General features: G+C 46.6%; 1 protein-coding gene across 1 annotated transcript; it reads left to right on the top strand.

Annotated features, from left to right (window-relative positions):
• Positions 1-4774: 4774 nt before the first annotated feature.
• Positions 4775-19002, top strand: LOC142025539 (kelch-like protein 6). The gene is made up of 4 exons (XM_075017965.1): positions 4775-4835; positions 5981-6059; positions 10165-10392; positions 17559-19002. The coding sequence occupies exons 1-4, from the start codon at positions 4775-4777 to the stop codon at positions 19000-19002; spliced, it is 1812 nt and encodes a 603-aa protein (XP_074874066.1).
• Positions 19003-19333: the final 331 nt, after the last annotated feature.

Here is a 19333-nt window from a genome sequence, read left to right as displayed (position 1 = left end):
CTGTTGAAAGATAGAGCTGGATACTAGGGTGTTCATGAAACCCCACTGGAGATATTAAGATCTGAAATCGCAGAGCAGCGGCTGGGGCAATGCAGAGCTGAAATCACAAAGTGGCATCTGAGGCCATGCAGGGTTCTGCCTCGGCGATTCCTCAGCAGTGTGATCAGTAAGGGAGCGACGATGGCAGGTGGCCGGTAGGAGCAGCGGCGGACAACGGTGGGCGGCAGGTAGGAGGAGTGGCGGACGACGGCGACCGGCGGGAGGCCGGTAGGAGCAGTGGCGGATGACAGCGGCCGGGAGGCAGCCGGTAGGAGCAGGGGCAGACAACGGTGGGCGGCTGGTAGGAGGAGCGGTGGACGACGGCGACCGGCGGGCGGCCGGTAGGAGGAGTGGTGGATGACGGCGACCGGCGGGCGGCCGGTAGGAGGAGTGGTGGACGACGGCGACCGGCGGGCAGCCGGTAGGAGGAGTGGTGGACGATGGCGACCGGCGGGCGGCCGGTAGGAGCAGCGGCGGATGACGGCGACCGGTGGGCAGCCGGTAGGAGGAGTAGCCAGCGGCTAGCAGGTGGCAGCAAGGGGATGCTGCAGACAAGTGGACAGCTAGTACTGCCCTGGTGATGTATCTGTGGGCTCTGGGTTCAGGACTGCACCGCGGGAGGTACACCCTGTAACTGTGTGTGGGGTAAAGGGGCAAGAGCCCCAGCAAGAGACTTGGTTCTATTGCCTATGGGGATGGTATCTTGGTAAAGGGGTTTGTCTCTTCTTTCCTTAGATATACTGCATCTGTCACTGTAACCTTGGGGTAGGTTATGGTCATTAAATAAGCTGTTTCTATCTTAGACTCTGTGCTTGCGAGGGGCAGGGGGAGAACCGCCTTACAGGCACCCAGTAAGTGGGGTGAAATTGTCCCAGGCCACTGGGTGGGGGCTTGAGCTGGTTGGTTGTATCCTTGACAGGAAACCCCCCAGGAGCTGAACTTGGCCCTTCTGGCAGACACCTGGCATTAATGGAAGGGTTACATACATATTTATATTCCTAACCCACGTTCCATAAAGCATGGGGAAAGTGGCCCATCCAACTATGGGAGGAAGGAAAGGAAGTTCATTAATAAGCTCCTGGCTTATTAATACAGTTTCCAGGGAATGGCCAGGCCAGCAAACAGCTTTAAGCCTTCCATCAATAAAATCAATGATACAAGCAGTAAGAGTAACATTCTGACAGCAGTTTCCGTCTTTGAGACACTTGCAACGTTGTCATCTTCAACTCTTCACACCTCTGTTCATGGCTGCAGGGCACTTTCTGTTGTCACCAGACATCCTCTGTGATACCTTTGGCACTAACCTAAACTCTCCATTAGAGCTCTGAGATGCTGCGTGCAGCAATCCTCAACTCTCCTCGCGTCAGTCGGAGCACTAAAACTTTTACTACCATAAAGCTTCCTGCCCCTTTCTTCCTTTGGCCCAGGATAGTAGCTTCGTCAGCCTCCTTTCCTCCTGTACACTTGCATTTTCTGAACCTTCATTTAGTGTGGACACTGTCCCACACTGATGTATGCAAAACACACATAGACTTCTGTGAGAAGAAATATCTGCATAGACCTGACCAATCTGTTCATAGTATGCAAATGAAGCTGAAGATGGTGATCTCATAATGCTAAATATTTTGTGAAGCACTTTACATTTGCATAACATTTTTAAAGGTTAATGTACTTGTGACTGCTGCAGTAGGAGGAGGAGTTACATCCCCATTGCCATGAGTAGTGTCAAAGCAAGGACTAGGTATGACCTTAAGTCTGTAAATTTTAGAGCCAGAAGAGACTGTTCAATCGTTTAGTCTGACCTCCTGTATATAGTACAGGTCCCGAAATTTCACCCCCTTGTCCCTGTGTATAGCTCCATATCTTGTGCTCGTGCTTTGGAAAATTATTTATTCAAGTGCAAATCCGACCATTTTCTCATTGTCCTACCAAATGACAGACAAATGGTGCAGACTGCCTAAGAAGGTTGCTGAAGCTCCTTTACTGGCGGTTTGGTTAGGCACTTTCTGACGGGGTTAAACTAGATGACCCTTGTGGTCCCTTTTAGCCTAGAAAAGACATTGGGAAAGGAAAAGTCCATCAGTTCCCTTGGTAACTTGTTCCAGCCTCACTGTTAGAGTTTGATGGCATGAGTATATAGCAAGGCATGGAATGTAGGGAGCAGGATGGTGTACGTTGGGCAGACATATGTTGTTGGGTTGTGTGGGATGGCCTGTCAAAATAGACAAGTCAGGTTGGGTGCCCGTGAGGGAAGCAGGTGGTCTTGTGTCTGTGTGATTGGTGCTATTACTCTCAAGTACCTTTTTTCCCTGTGATGCTCCCAGTTTCAACAGGGTGATGTCTTGCAGCCTGGACAACCTTTTTTTTTTTTATGAGTCCAGGTGAGGGACATAATTAATGCAGAAAATGTAAAATGCTCGGGGCTTCCTTCCCTTACTGTAAACAATTCTATCTCTAACTCTCAGGGCTGCTCCAGAATCTGAAGAAGTGAGTCTTTCCCATGAAAGCTCATTACCCAATAAATAATATTGCTAGTCTTTAAGGTGCTACAGGACTGCTTGGTTTGTTTTGCCTCATTTCACAATTCCTTCTCTATGACATAAAGAATTTACAACAATGCAGGTGAGAGGAACACAGTTGGTACAGAAGAGGGGAAACTTGCTGAGCTTTGTCAGTGAAATAGGTGACATGCCTCCAGATCATGGGTTGTGATAATATGTGGTTATAGGGGGATGCAACTGGGCAAATGGCTTGGAAGATGGATCTGTCTGAAGTGGTGGTGCTGCAGGAGTGGAGTTCAGAAACCTGGAATCATGGTAGACACAAACTTGCTTGTTCAGTGTCCTACTACCCCCTGCTCCATACTCCTCAGGGAGGGTGTTTCTTTCAAGAGTGATGTTAAAGCAAAAACCAGGAAATTAAGGGTAGAGAAAGAAGTTCAAATGACTGGAGCAAGCACATCCCTCCCTCTCCAGTCAGCCGAAGACAGGGATCAGCAAGAAGAGCCATTTTTTCCAATCCAATAGATATCTCAATAATTCAAGAGCCGCAGTGCACGTCAATACGAGACACTCCTTTATAAATAACGTCAAACTGTACTTTTTGTAATCCCTGTTTTAAGAACAGCGCACACACACTGAGTTGTAATGCACATGTTAAATGCAGGACATTCACAAACTTTTTTCATATTCTATTTCCTCACACTTTTACATGTGTGTTTGTACCATTGTTTTCCTGACTTTCACTCCTGAGCCCTTTCTCTCTCTGGGGCACACTAGGAGAATTAGCCATCATTTCCAGGTTGCATATTGTTTGCTACTTAGATATGAGTTGTTTATTTTGGGGGTTTTATATGTAGATCGTTTATTGAAAATGATCAGGAGAATTTTTTTGTTTTTTGTTTTGTTTTTTACTTTGCAATTACAGTGTCAGGAGCCACAAGGAAGTCCTTAAAGAGCCCCATGTGTCCTAAGAAAAACGTTATCAGACTGCATAGGGAACTGTATCCCCTTTCTGGAGCACATGATCTAGGAGGAGAGGCTGACGGATTTGGGCTTATTTAGTTTGCAGAAGAGAAGACTGAGAAGCGATTTGATAGCAGCCTTCAACTTCCTGAAGAAGGCCTCTAAAGAGGATGGAGAGAAACTGTTCTTGGTGGTGTCAGATGGCAGAACAAGGAGCAATGATCTGAAGTTACAGAGGGGGAGGTCTAGGTTAGATATTAGGAAAAACTACTTCCCCAGGAGGGTGGTGAAGCACTGGAATGTGTTGCCTAGAGAGGTGGTGGAATCTCCATCCCAAGAGGTTTTTGGCTATGTCTACACTAGCCAAAAACTTCGAAATGGCCATACAGATGGCCATTTCAAAGTTTACTAATGAAGTGCTGAAATACATATTCAGCGCCTCATTAGCATGCGGGCGGCCGCCGCACTTTGAAATTGATGCAGCTTGCCGCCACGCGGCTCCTCCAGACGGGGCTCCTTTTCGAAAGGACCCCGCCTACTTCGAAGTCCCTTTATTCCTATGAGCAGATAGGAATAAGGGGATTTTGAAGTTCCCAGGTTCCTTTCGAAAAGGAGCCCCGTCTGGGCGAGCCGCGTCAACTTCAAAGTGCTGCGGCCGCCCGCATGCTAATGAGGTGCTGAATATGTATTTCAGCACTTTATTAGTAAACTTCGAAATGGCCATTTGCATGGCCATTTCAAAGTTTTTGGCTAGTGTAGACACGGCCTTTAAGTCGCAGCTTGACATAGTCATGGATGGGATGACTTAGTTGGGGTTGATCCCACTTGGGGCAGGGGGCTGGACTCGATGATCTCTTGAGGTCCCTTCCAGCTCTGTGATCCTTAGCTAGGGTGGGGGTCTGTGCAATGCCTAAGGATGAGTGGTGATGGAGAGAACAAATGTGTGCAGGAGAAGGAAAGAGAGCAGGAATTCTGCAACATCCCTGGAAATTCGGAGTACAGCTGCTCTGCCTTTACTGAGCCCAGATACAACAGTGATCTGTGAGGGGGGATGGGGGTGTCGTGGGTGGGGAGTTGGTCACTGTTGCTCCATAACCAAACTAGAGTGTGTCTGAGAAACTAGAAAACAGAATCACTGCCCTCTGCCTGACATTATTTCATCTCCCAGACCATTAGTATTTGTACCCAGGCCTGCGTGCATGCTCTCTGAGAACCTAGGTCTCTTTTCAATCAGAATTTCCTTCTCTACAGTACTCTTCATTCAGCCTATCATGAGTTCCAGTCGAAAAGGGAAGAAACAGGAGATGCCAAAGCCGCTGGAGCTGAGCAAAGGTAAGTTTGCTTAGCCTCATGTATATGTCTTCCAGAGAAGGTAAATGCCTAGGGCTGTCTCTTCTATGCAGAAAATGGCATAGATGGAAACAACTTGGGGTGTTCTGTTATCTATTTAGTTTTTGAAATAAACTTAGACCTGGTGAAAGGGAGGTTAACTCTCTGCAAATCTTTTGGTCCACACCCTCACTACAGAAACATAAGACACCAAACACTCATCAGGTGATCACATCCTGTGTTCTCCTGATAAAGCCATCCCATTACCCCTACAGATGTCCAGGTATTAGATAGATGGATGGATGGAGTGTATGGATACTCATCGATAGATGGGATGTATGGGGATAGATCAGCAAAGAGCAACCTAGACTAGTGAGTGGGTCACGAGTGGTCCTCCTCCATCTCAGTGCACCACAATTCTCATAACCAAGACAGTCCTCAGGCTAGAAGCACAGAATACTAGGACTGGAAGGGACCTTGAGAGGTCATCGTGTCCAGCCCCCTGCCCTCATGGCAGGACCAAGTACTGTCTAGACCATCCCTGATAGACATTTATCCAACCTCTTCTTAAATATCTCCAGAGATGGAGATTCCACAGCCTCCCCAGGCAATTTATTCCAGTGTTTGACCACCCTGACAGTTAGGAACCTTTTCCTAATGTCCAACCTAAACCTCCCTGGCTGCAATTTAAGCCCATTGCTTCTTGTTCTATCCTCAGAGGCCAAGAAGAACAAGTTTTCTCCTCCTTATGACGCCTTATGATAGAGTCGTTTTGCTAACTGTGTTCATGTACCTGGAATTTTCAGGGTGTAACAGCACTTCAATTGGATGCAGAGGGAGCACACAATTGTGATAGTCAGTGTTGTGTCAGCATGCAATTCATTTCAGGCGCCTTTCCTTTACAGCTGTGTCACTTTATATCCATGTCCCCTGGAGGAAAACAATCCAAGCAGACAGAAACCAGTGGAATCTGGTAACCCTGTGTGTTGCAAAATGTCTCATGGGCCTCACACATAATTCACAGGCTGCAAGTTCGGACAGATGGATAGATAGATATTCTCCTTAGAATAAGCTCTTATTCTTTCCTCCAGCAAGTTTCCTTGTGGTGCACAATGCCAGCCTTAGCATTGTCTTCCCAATTCTTGCAGGTATAAAGCAGCTGTACCAGCACCAGTTACTCTGTGATGCCATCCTAGTGTGTGAAGGAAGGAGGTTCTCTTGTCACAGGTGGGTCTGCACCTGTCTATCAGCTCTACTCAGACTATTCTGGAAAGCAGAGCTCTATATTTCACATTAGCAAGACAACAAGAAAGACAGCTGAGTTGGGAAGATAAATCAAACTGACATAGGATAATCCCCCATAGCCTTAACACCCTACATTTATTATATATCTCTTTCAATGACTGGCTTTTCTTACCAACAAGTAAACTTTTGTCCAGTTTTACACCCATCTTTCTCCAAGATACAGGAGATCTGATAATGCAGAATTTTGCATGGAAAATACTTTGCAAAGGAAGATACTAGTTAGAGATGACTTTAAGACATGCAGTTAGCAAACCCATCCTGATCACAGCAGTGATACGGCAAGCCACAGGCTGCTTTAGCTTCCTCATCACTGCTACTGGGATCCTGCCACTGCTGCTTGGGGGAGGTGTGACCAACCTACTGTGAATGAATCTGTGCTCTGACCATGGTAATAGGCCTCTGGACAATTCTGGAAGCTTAGATTGCCAGAGCTACAGCTGTCCCTCACAGGGAAGAGTCAGCAACCTGGGGCAGAACTTCTATCTAGCTGCAGAATTTAATAGGTCTGTAGCCAGCTGGACTAACATTGTGGGCACATAGTAATCTGTCATAAATTGACACCACTGCAGTGGTCCGTGGAGGTATGGCCATTCATATTGACTGAGGATCTGTCACCAAATAGGATTCTGTACAAATTACTCTAAAAATCTCTAGGAAATTAGGTCGTGTCAGTGTATTTTTGGATCCACTCTACACGACGTAGCAGACCTGCAAATATCTATTACAGTCTTTGGAATGGTTCAGAACTATTACAGGAAACTGACCATCCTTCATAAAATTGCACAGGAAGTATCCAGAAGGCATCCATCCTGTTTCCAGTTCCTGCTGAAGGCCCTTCATTAGTCAATTGATTTTTCTCCCTCTCTCCTTCTGTTGCTATTTGTGTACCTAGCTATATTTCTATATCTATCTAGCTAAGGATTTAGCTTTGAAAGCCACTATGGAACTTTCATGTGTATTATCAGATACGAAACACTCATTTCCATATGGTTAATATTTCCACATTCAAAATCTGTGAAACTTTATCTTCTGTAGTTTTCTGCTCTGAAAAATTGCAGTTACCTTCCAAACCCTCAATGAGAGGTTCCTGCCTCAGGCAATATCCAACATGCGCACCACCTCAAGCAACATCACAACCCCTGCATTCAACTGCACTAACACAGGAAGACCTTCTCTAGGGCTATTGTTTCCAATGCGAAGTTGTTCATTGACACTCTCAATACATTGATTTCATATCCAAGAGAAGACAAAATTACAAAAATGGACAAGAAAGCTCTTCCCCCGATGCCCTATATTGTGCTGCTGTGATAAATGGTCTGGGGAGAGAAAGAGGAGAAGCTGCTGTTCCCAATTTTATCACAGATGTTTTTCCATGCTTTATTTAACATGGGTTGTATTGTTTGGCACCATAATGATATGATAACGATATGGTATGGCCCCTTTACATCTCGAGAGATGGTGGTTAGTGGTGGTGAGGATCCATGGGCAGTGGTTGAGTCTGCAGCTGCTCTCCTGGCTTATCAGTCCGATATTGGATTTGCATGATTGATTGCAATAACCGCATGTCAGTTTATTTCCGAATTCTTGAGTCTGGGCGTTTTTCCTTCTAAGATGAAGTTCTTTTGTGTGGCTTGCACATATGCTATCGAAGGATGATGTGCCCTGTTGTAGCAATCACCACCAGGTATTTCAATTTGATGATGTCGATTCCCAGGTTTTTGGATCGATGTTGAATTTTTTCATGGCGTTTTTGCATGAGTCTTTGAATCTAAGCTTTGGTCTTCCTCTTGTTCTTAACCCACATGACAATCCACCAAAGAGGATTTCTTTGGGAAGATGTTCGTCATCCATTCTTCTCACATGACCAAGCCATAGTAGTCTTCTGCTGTTGAGGATTGCTATGAGGCTAGGTATGCAGATTTTGACAGGACATCTGCATTGGAAATGTTATCTTGCCGTTGATATTCATGATTGAGTAGATTCAGCGAAGATAGAAGTTGTTCATTTTTTTTCTTTGGTTTAAGTAGATGGTCCATGGCTCAGAACCATATGGCAGGATACTCAGTACATATTCCTGGTAGATTAGTCTCTTTGTTTTCACTGTCATCTTAGGATTTTTCCATGCTTATTTCATAAATATGCCAAAAATCATGGCTGCCCTCCTGATTCTGATGGTCAGTTCTTCATCCATGGTTAGGTTTGTGGTGACAGTAGATCCAAGGTAACAGAATTGTTGAACCACATCTAGGCTACGTCTACACGTGAAGCCTACATCGAAATAGCTTATTTCGATGTAGCGACATCGAAATAGGCTATTTCGATGAGTAATGTCTACACGACCTCCAGGGCTGGCAACGTCGATGTTCAACTTCGACGTTGCGCGGTACCACATCGAAATAAGCGCTGCGAGGGAACGTCTACATGCCAAAGTAGCACACATCGAAATAAGGGTGCCAGGCACAGCTGCAGACAGGGTCACAGGGCGGACTCAACAGCAAGCCGCTCCCTTAAAGGGCCCCTCCCAGACACAGTTGCACTAAACAACACAAGATACACAGAGCTGACAACTGGTTGCAGACCCTGTGCCTGCAGCATGGATCCCCAGCTGCCGCAGCAGCAGCCAGAAGCCCTGGGCTAAGGGCTGCTGCCCACGGTGACCATAGAGCCCCACAGGGCTGGAAAGAGAGCGTCTCTCAACCCCTCAGCTGATGGTCGCCATGGCGGACCCCGCTATTTCGAAGTTGCGGGACGCGCAACGACTACACGGTCCCTACTTCGACGTTGAACGTCGAAGTAGGGCGCTATTCCTATCCCCTCATGGGGTTAGCGATTTCGACGTCTCGCCGCCTAACGTCGAAGTTAACTTCGAAATAGCGCCCGGTGCGTGTAGCCGTGACGGGCGCTATTTCGAAGTTAGTGCCACTACTTTGAAGTAGCGTGCACGTGTAGACACGGCTCTAATGGGCTGTTATCCAGAATGACATTGGGTCGTCAAGGTGTACCTTGGGTGAATACAACCATTTTCTTCATGCTTATGTCAAGGGAGAAAAACTTGCAGGCTCTGGGTAGAGAATCCATCAGTGACTGTCTTACTATGAATGGCAAGAGCTGCATCATCTGTGAAGAGGAGTTCCCTGATGAGGACTTCCTTGACCTTAGTTTTGGCCTTGAGTCTTGCCAGGTTGTAGAGAAAGTCATCTAATCTTGTGTGGAGAAATACATCGCTGTGTGAGTTTTGAAAGGTGCAATTTAGTAGAACTGAGAAGAATATGCCAAAGAGGGTAGGAGCAAGAACACACCCTTGTTTGACTCCACTGTTCATTGCAAACAGTTCTGATGTAGATCCATCATATTGCACTGTTACTTTCATGTTTTCATGAAAGGATGGTATGAGCTTGAGTAGGGTTGACGGGCACCCAATCTTGGTTCATACTCTGTACAGGCCTGATCTGCTGACCATGTCAAGTGTTTTTGTTAAATCCACAACTGCAATGAATAACGGCTTTCCTTGTTCTCTGCATTTTTCCTGTAGTTGTGCAAAAATCATGGTTCATATGCCATTTGCATTAAACAAAGTAATCCAGGGACCCAAGTCTCCCAGACCCTTATCTCATGCAGAATGAGCGGGCAGAAGCTGCTCAGTCTGCCCACCCGCCATCACGCTTGGGGGTCTGCGCTGCCGGCCCGGCACCCATGGGCTGCTGGCGCTGCTGCTGCTGCCCCTGCTCGGGGCTCACAGAGGACCATGTGAGCAAGAAGAAATAGCACATGGCAAATGGCAAATAATAATTGGCCCCATAATAACCTGTCATGAAGTGCACGTTCTGTGTTTTGGTCCCTGGTCACATGCTCAGCTGAACGTGTCAGCTTGGTCAGTCATGAAGCTTGTTCAGTCAAGAGGTTTCCCTTTCATTCAAAGCGTGAGCTGCTTTGCCTCGTCAAAAGATGTGATGAAACCACAGCAGCCCCAACCCCCCATCAAGGTCATAGTGACACTCCAGTGACATTTTCCCCCCTCTTCCCACAGAGTACTGCTGGCAGCTGCCAGTCCTTACTTTAAGGACGTTTTCGTCAGCTCCTGCAAAGAATCCCAGAAAGGGGAAGTTGTGCTGCAGGATATGGCTCCTTCCACCCTCCAAAGCATATTAAATTATGTCTACACAGAAGAGCTACCGCTAACACCGGCGACCGCTCCAGAGCTGTTTGCCGCAGCCAGCAAGCTACAGATCTTTCCTCTAGCGGAGATATGCAGCAGGTAACACACGACGACCTGCACCCTGGCACGTGGGCTTTGGGATGAAGTAAAAGTGTCTCTCGGTAGGTGAGTCAATACTAGAGCGCTACTTCGAAGGAGCGGGCACAACTTTGAGACAGGGCGTGTTGCATCTACACACACCACACGCTGCTTCAAAGTTGAAATTGACGTTAGGCGTGGAGAGGTCAAAGTTGCTCTTCGTGCGGGAATGGCGTCCTACCTAGATGTCTGACGTTAAAGTAGTGTGAATGGTACCTTCAGAAGCAGGTAGAGATAAGCATCAATAAAATTAATTCAAAATTCTGCTCATCACATGATTCAAGAAACTTTCACAGGGTAAAATGCCTCGTCAAACCCAGCCCTGAGCAAGTGTGATGAGAAGTCACAACATCATCACTGTGCAAAATGAGCCGTGGGTATCAGCCTGCTTAGCAAGAGAAAGATGGTGAAGTGAGAGACAATGATAAAGACAGGGCAAGCTGCGTCCAATCAAACCGAATGAATTGACCAGGGCTAGATGCAGGGACATGGATCCAGGCACAAAGGATGCTGATCACATTTACTGGCTGGGGAGCTATATGTTGGAAAGTGATGACTCTGGCAATTACTTACAGGCAATGTATAGAACCATGTGAATATGCATTCCTGAGGTATTGCTATTGCAAAAAGGACTAAGACAATACTTAGCTGTATTAACAGGGAGAGTAAGGAGGTGGTATTTCCTCCATACAGCATTGATGAAATCACTCTGGAATATTGTGTCCAGAGTATAAATAATAAAAGACTAATTGGAGCAGGAGAATTGGGTCTCCTGTTGGTTGACAAGCTTTAGAGTCAGTCTCACTTAGTTTTCCTCTCTGCCCCAATGAATCCTTAATTATTTAATCCAAAGTGGACTAGGTCAATGTAAGAGATTGAGAGAGTCCCACATTAGCACTGCCTCAGAGCTTTGAAAGGCCTGGTTCAAATCCTGTCTCCTGTCACAAATACCAAGCTGTCCTGTTGCTCCTTAGAGACTATCCCATGTATTAGGCCAAGAGCTTTTGTGGGCAGAACCCACTTCCTCAGAGGAAAAGCAGAATCCAGGGTTTGTATAGCAGGGGGAGAAAGTGGCAAAAATGTTTCTTTTCACTAGTAGGACATGGTGCAAATTAAGTTTTTAGAAAGCTTGATAAAGATCTAGTAGGTATTTATCTCTGTTGGTGGGGTTGGAGCAGATTTGTTCTATCTTTGGTCTTAGCTGTAGACAATGGATTGTGTGATGCGTCCTAGATGGAAGTTGGGGACATGGGGGTAAGAACTGTGGTTTAGAGTTTCTAGTATACAGCAGCGACCATCATTATGGGACCACCATTTATTTGTACTGTAGTGTCCAGGAAGTGATCTTTTGTGTGGACTGGTCCATGCTGAGGTTGATGGTGGGGTGACAGTTGTTGAAATCCCTGTGGAAATCGTCAAGGGTCTCCTTACCATGGGTCCATAGAATGAAGATGTCATCAGTATAGCATAAGTAGTGGAGGGGCGCTAGGTGACAGAAGCTGAGGAAATGTTGTTCTAGGCCAGCCATGAAAATGTTGGCATATTGTGGGGCCATGTGGGTGCCCATAGCAGTGCCAGTGACTTGAACGTATAAACTGGCTCCAGCTCAGAAATAGTTGTGGGTGAAGACAAAGCTATGTGTGGTCCGGGGGAGGCAGAGGGTTTGGTAAGAGGAGTTAGAGTTTCAGGGGGCAGCAAGGGGATCTTTGTGTATTTGTATGTTTGAGCCGCCATTCTGGAGCCTTTGCCTGTAAAATATTCACTAACATAGCTACAGCTCAATAGCCATAAAAATAAGGCTGCTGCCCTAATGTTGTGTTGTCAAACTCAGAAGTTTTTCCCATGTAATTTGCTTGTATATTTTTGTCCTGTGGCCACTTAAGCTAGTAGGCCACACTGAGGGTAACACTTGTTCTCCTTTGAGTGATCCCCATGGGTGCTCTATATCAAGTGTCAGGCCAGCCCCAGTGCCGCAGACTGGAGATTTGCAAAGCAGCTGCCGCTTGGATCGCGCATGTGCAGAAGTGCGCCAAGTCCTTTGCGTGATCCCGTCTGAGCCAGTTCCTCTCAACCGCCCTTGGCCGCAGACGGACTTCTGCACTCCTCAGCAGCACGTCTGAAAAGCAATTTTTGATCTTTGTTATTTATTGTTCATAGTTCTTAGCAAGTTTTCTAATAATAGTTTAAAAAAAAGTTGTAAAACCAATTCTCTAGGAGCTAGTACCTTTAATCATTATTGCCTCATTTGCAGTTCCAAGAGCTAAGCTGTTAACAGCTCTATTGTTCCGTTGAAACACCTGCATCAGGTTTTAAGAAGCAGTAACAGAGAGGTAGTGGTGCTAGTCTATATACGATCAAAACAAAAAAGCCGTCAAGTAGCACTTTAAAGACTAACAAAATAATTTATTAGGTCAGCTTTCGTGGGACAGACCCACTTCTTCAGACCACTGTGCTCTGAAGAAGTGGGTCTGTCCCACGAAAGCTGACCTAATAAATTATTTTGTTAGTCTTTAAAGTGCTACTTGATGGCTTTTGTGTTTTAAGAAGTGTGACTCTTGCCGGGAGCCAATGCCGGCCGCAGACGGCCACTCTCAATGGATACGCTGTTTAGGAAAATCTCACGTGCTTCAGAAGTGCCCACATTGCTCTAAACTTACAGGGAGAGCTAGAAAAGACAGAGGGATGACACTGAGAATGATTCTCTTTGACAAAGCTCTCCAGCCTGATACTGTGGACCAGCCAACACCTGCAGGTGTGGCAGCGGATCAAAAACACCGAGTGACCTCATTGGTCTCCCTGGAAGGCCATAAGAAAAAGAAATGATCTTGGACTCAATCTTTGCTTGTTTCATCTGGTGACAAGACGAGTCATACTGAGAGCTGAGCTTCCTCACTAACTAAAGAGGGCAAGCGGCCTAAGCCTAAGAAACTGGCTCCACCGGTGCCGATGCAGCAATCCCACCCGGTACCAACGGGTTCACAGAGCTCACCGGTGCCAACACATAAAGATTGATCAGCACCAGAAGTACCAGCACCATACAGGGCTCCTGGCACCAGTGGCACCTGAACCAGCGGCACTGATGGTCTCTGCACCAAATACAGCACCAGAGCTACCGATTTATCCAGCACCACATACGGTGTCAACGGACACCGACTCCTGGAGGGAACCAAAAAAGGTGCAGGCCAAGACTCGGCACTGTAGCCCATCACCTCATTCACCGATTCTGACATTCTCTCCTCAGCCTGTGTCTCCGTGCTCTCCTCTCATGAGACCCTGTTAAAACAAGAGGTCGACCACCTCCTTGCGATAGGAGCAGTGGAGCAAGTACCTCTCAGATTCGGAAGAAAAGGCTTCTACTCCTGTTACTTCCTTACGGAGAAAAAGACAGGGAGATGGAGACCCATGTTGGACCTACAACAGTTAAACCGCTACCTGTGTAAACAGTGCTTGAAAATGATGACTATTGCTTCCATAAGCGCTGCACTGGACGTCGGAGATTGGTTTGCAGCCCTCAACTTGCAGGACACATGCTGTCATATAATGGTCCACCCGGCTCACAGATGCTCTGGTTTGCGGTGGGAACAGACCACTTTCAATACAGGGTACTGCCTTTTCGGCCTTTCAACAGCACCCAGAGTTTTCTTGAAGACCCTTGCAATGGTGTTAGCATCCCTACATCGTCGGGGCATTCTAATATTCCGGTACCTGGACGACTGCCTTCTCAAAAGGCGCTCTCCATCAGCCGTCCTCTGGATGATATCTGTCACCATGGAGATGTTCCAATCCCTGGGCCTCATTGTCAATTTACAGAAATCGATGATCGTGCCCGCACAGAATATAGCGTTCATAGGGGATCATTTCAGTTTGACATCAGCAAGAGTATACTTAGCTGTCCAGCACTTCCAAGTAATCCAATTCTTAATCGAGGTACTCATTTGCAGCCCTACAGTGCAGGTGATGACCTGTTTACTATTGATGGGTCACATGGCTGCCACTACAGATGTAGTTCAGACTGCCAGGCTGCACTTCTGGTGCCTACAACACTGTCTGGCAACCATCTACATGCCCAAGACACACAGGTCACAAATGAGTATCCCCAACTGCACAGGCTATTTGCTATTCGGGGTCCCCTTTCGTCAACCCCAACCTGCTGTATCCATAACCACTGATGCATCCAGCATGGGCTGGGGTGCACATGTGGGCAACATGTCAGTCCAGGGCCAATGGTCTCAACGGGAAATGGCCCTTCATATAAACCTTCTGGAACTAAAAGCAGCGTTCAATGCTTGCAAGCATTTTCTGCCTCGCTTTCGAGAGTCCTGGGTAAGAATATTCGCCAACAATGTTACCACAACGTATTATGTAAATTGGCAAGGGGGAGTGAGATCTCACTCTCTTTGTGCGGAGTCCCTCCAATTATGGAACTGGTGCATACAGCATGGCATAACACTGGTGGCCTTATACCTACCTGGGGTGAATCATGTCATGGCCAGTCGGCTGAGCAGACAATTTGCACCAGATCATGAATGGGAGATACAGTCCGACATTCTCCATCCTATTTTTTGGTCTTGGGGCACTCGGTCCATAGACTTGTTTGCAACTTCCAGCAACAAGAAATGCCACCTTTATTGGTCCAAAGCAGGCGCAGGGCGGGGGTCTCTCAGTGATGCTTTTCTTATCCCTTGGAAAGGTCCTTTCTTATACACCTTTCCCCCAATGGTCCTCATCCACAAAGTGTTGGAGAAACCAGATTGGAAGGAGCTGATCTGATCCTCATAGCTCCGAGATGGGCTCGGCAACACTGGCTCCTGATCGTGCAATGCATGTCAGCATATCCTCCATGGTTGATTCCTATCATTCTGAACTTGTCACTCAGAACCATGGGTTATTGACATACCCACAGCCTCACGCGCTTTGTCGCATGGCTTGGCTGATAATTGGTTTGATCCCTCAGAGGCCTCTTGCTCTGAACAGGTTAGACATGTTTTGACGCACAGTTGGTGAACTTCCATGAGAAAGACTTATACCTACAAGTGGAAAGGCTTTGCAACATGGTGCTCCACATGGGGCAAACATCCAGAAGAAGCCCCCATACAATCCATTCTGGTCTACTTACTTTATCTTAAGCAAGAGGGACTTGCTCTGTGATCATTAAAGGTGCATCTAGCAGCCATCTTGACTTTTAGACACATGGCGGATGGGATGTTGGTATTTGTGCACCCAACTATGGTGCATTTCCTAAAAGGTCTCACCAACCTGTACCCTAGTTGTAAACCTATATCACCTTCTTGGAGTCTGGACCTAGTTCTGGATACAATATCCAGACCTCCATTTGAACCATTAGCGACTATTCCATTACATCTCCTTACCTTAAAAACAGTGTTCCTTTGGGCTATCACATCTGCTTGTCGAGTTAGAAAGCTGGCTGCCCTCATGGCCTGTCCATCATGTACAATATTTATCAAGGCGGCAGTGACACTTCGATTACACTCTGCCTTCGTCCCAAAGGTCGCATTCGAGTTCCACTTGAATGAGCCGATCATACTTCCGTCTTTTTACCCGAGATCGCATGCTCCCAGTAGGGAGATGAGACTGCATTCTCTGGATGTGAGAAGAGCTTTAGCATTCTACCTACGAAGAACAAAGCCTTTCCGAAAAACAAAAAAGCAGTCCAGTAGCACTTTAAAGACTAACAAAATAATTTATTAGGTGATGAGCTTTCGTGGGACAGACCCACTTTTTCAGCTCATAGCCATACCAGAACAGACTCAATATTTAAGGCACAGAGAACCAAAAATAGTAATCAAGGTTGACAAATCAGAAAAATATTATCAAGGTGAGCAAATCAGAGAGCAGAGGGGCAGAAGCGGGGAGGAAAAACAGACTGACTGTTACTGAAAAACAGATAGGCTGGTACTGTATCTTGCAGAGATCTAAGGACAAAGTGCTTTCATCACAGAGAATGTCGAACATTATTACATCATGCATATCTACCTGTTATTCTTTGCGGAAGACAGCATTACCTGTCCCTCCTAAAGCTCACTCTACTAGGCCGATGGCAGCATCCATGGCCTTCTTCAAGGGCGTCCCTTTGAAAGACATTTGCTGAGCAGCGACATGGTTCGTCTTACAACACTTTCACCAAGCATTATGCCATACACTGCCAGACGGCTGGAGACATGAGCCTCTCAACACCTGTGCTCTTGGTGGTTACTGACATCTAACTCTGGTACCTGCCTTCATGTTTCTGGGGGGCCACTGCAATGTAGTCCCCTGATCTGGAACACTCAAGGGGACCACTCGAAGAAGAAGGAGATGTTACCCACCTGGATGGTAATGATGGTTCTTCGAGACGTGTCCCCGTGGGTGCTCCGATACCCATCTGTCCTCCCCATTTTGGAGTTTGTCTCATTATGTGTTTCAGATGCTACTTCCAAGGCAGCTTTGAGGAACTGGCTCATACTGGATTGCTCATGTGACTAGAAGCTCGCGAAGGGCCAAGCCCGCTTCTGTGCATGCATGACCTAAGTGGCAACTGCTTTGCAAATCTCCAGTCTGCGGCACTGTGGCTGGCCTGACACCTGATATGGAGCACCCACAGGGACACATCTTGAAGAACCATAGTTACCCCCCAGGTGGGTGACTTCTCTTTACTTATAGTGCCAGCTAATATTGTCATGCTCATAGTCTAACTGAGCAGATCTGGGGTTTGGAAGGAATTTTTCCTCTGGGTCAGGTTGGTAGACACCCTGGGGCTTTTTCACCTTCCTTTGTAGCATGGTGCAAGGGTAATTTGCAGGTGTGTCAATGGTGAATTCTCTGTAATTTGAAGTCCTTAAACCATGATTTGAGAACTCCAGCCACTCAGCCAGAGATTATGGGGTTTCTCTTCTTGGAATGAAATTCTGTGGCTTGTAATGTGCAGAAGGTCAGATTAAATGCTCATGTCCGTCCATCTGACCTTGAAGTCTATGAGCTAATGGTGGTCTTCCTCTTTAAAGTCAAACAATGGAGGCCTATTCTTTGGAGCGTCTGTCTCTGAGTTTAAACCCTGCTGAGGATCTGTTATTTGATCATGACAATCACTAATGCAGCACAAGTGATGTTGTTGCCTTTGTTCCTCCCAGGTTTCTCCTGAAGAACATTTCCTTGAAGAACTGCATTGGGCTTTGCAGACTAGCTCAGATTTATAACCACCAAACTATACTTTGTGCTACCACGCAGTTCATCATCCTAAACTTTGGAAGGCTCTGTGTGGAGGATGATTTTTTGAGTCTGGACCTCAACAGCTTAATCACCATCCTGTCTTCCGATGGCCTAGGAGTGGCTTCTGAATTAGAAGTCTACCAGGCTGTGCGACGTTGGATACAGTTTCAACCCGCCACAGGCCACTCCCTCATCAATGAGCTGATGAGGCATGTCCGGCTTTCCCTCCTGACAGATAGAGAGCTCGTGGAGGTGCAGCTGGATTCAGAACAATTTGGAGGTGTTCAGCTTCACTGGAAGGAGCTCGACAGTGAAGAGAGGTTGCATGAGAGTGGGGGACTCAGAGAGGGCATGTATGATGAAGTGATTGTGTGTGTAGATTCACGGATGTGGGAGGACCAAGAGTTGGTGAACGAAGATTTTCTGGTGGGCTGTTATGATCCCCAGGCAGAAAAGTGGGAGAAGTTGCCAGGCTTGAAATCGTTGACATATCCAGCCTGTGCGGCACAGGGAGACAGGCTCTATGTGTCTGGAGGCATCTGCCAGAATGTGTATTCAGATGCTCTGTATGAGTTCAACTCTTTCAAAGGCCAGTGGCTGCAGCTGCCTTCAATGTCTGTGCCCCGGGCTACGCATGGATTCCTAATCTGTAATCGGAGGCTGTATGCTATGGGAGGCTGGTGTGAGTTTCATGAATTTCTGGACTCCGCAGAATGCTTTAACATAGCAGAGCAGGAATGGACTCCCATCTCCAGGATGCCTTGTGTTCTGAGCCATTCTGCTGCCGCAGTGCTCAAGAAGAAACTATACTTACTAGGTGGGACAACAGAGGTGACTGGTTTTTGGCAATTTCACAGGGGGCTTCTGATCTATGACATCAGCTCCAACATGTGGACTGGGGTGTCTCTTGGCAACGGGTTCTTCTCAGCAGGTGCTGTGGCCATGAACAATGGGCTGTATGTTATAGGCGGGTATGCTGAAAAGAGAATCAGAGAGTTGTCCGATGGTAGCCTTATCCCAGAAAACTGCCACTGCATGAGAAAGTGTTTCTTTGTCACTGAGGATGGCAAAGTGAGTGAGGAGGTGATGGTTCCAAAACTGCCAAAAGGAATAGCTTATGCTGCTGTGGTCCGTTGGGAAAACAGAATCTACGTGTTGGGTGGGGAAAATTTAACTCAGTGTTATAAAACAATTTATTATTGGGAACCGGGTAGGCCCAGGTGGAGCAAATGCCCAGAAGATATCCCTGTCACTCATGAAGGTGTGAGCGGGTTTGGTTGTACAACACTGAAGAGACCAAAAAAAGAGATTCTGTCCCTTTTTCAAAAGACATCGGTAGCCCTGACAGCTGTTGTTGGTAAATAACTGCCCCGTGATGTTGCGTTTTAGTTGGCTTTGAATAAATGTAAATACTGGAGCAAGACACAAGTAAACTATGACTAACCAGTTGATCCCAAACATAATTATACAGCCTAACTCAATTGATACTTGCAAAGTGCTTACAAACCTGTCAGAACACAACCCACTCCAGAAGGACTCTGCCACATTACTGGGAACGATAGTTCTTGTAAAAGGTTTTTCCTGATTGAATCTGTCTGTGTTTGAGATAAGAAAACTTCCATGCAATGGGAGCAAATTTACAAAATATGAATGTATGTAAATGAGACCTGCAGTTCCTAGATGTTTCACTTTGCAC

This window comes from Carettochelys insculpta, chromosome 23 (assembly GCF_033958435.1).
Source record: "Carettochelys insculpta isolate YL-2023 chromosome 23, ASM3395843v1, whole genome shotgun sequence".
Taxonomy (NCBI): Eukaryota; Metazoa; Chordata; order Testudines; family Carettochelyidae; genus Carettochelys; species Carettochelys insculpta.
The sequence above is the reverse complement of the archived record's forward strand: the minus strand, read 5'-3'. Positions and strand labels throughout refer to the sequence as shown.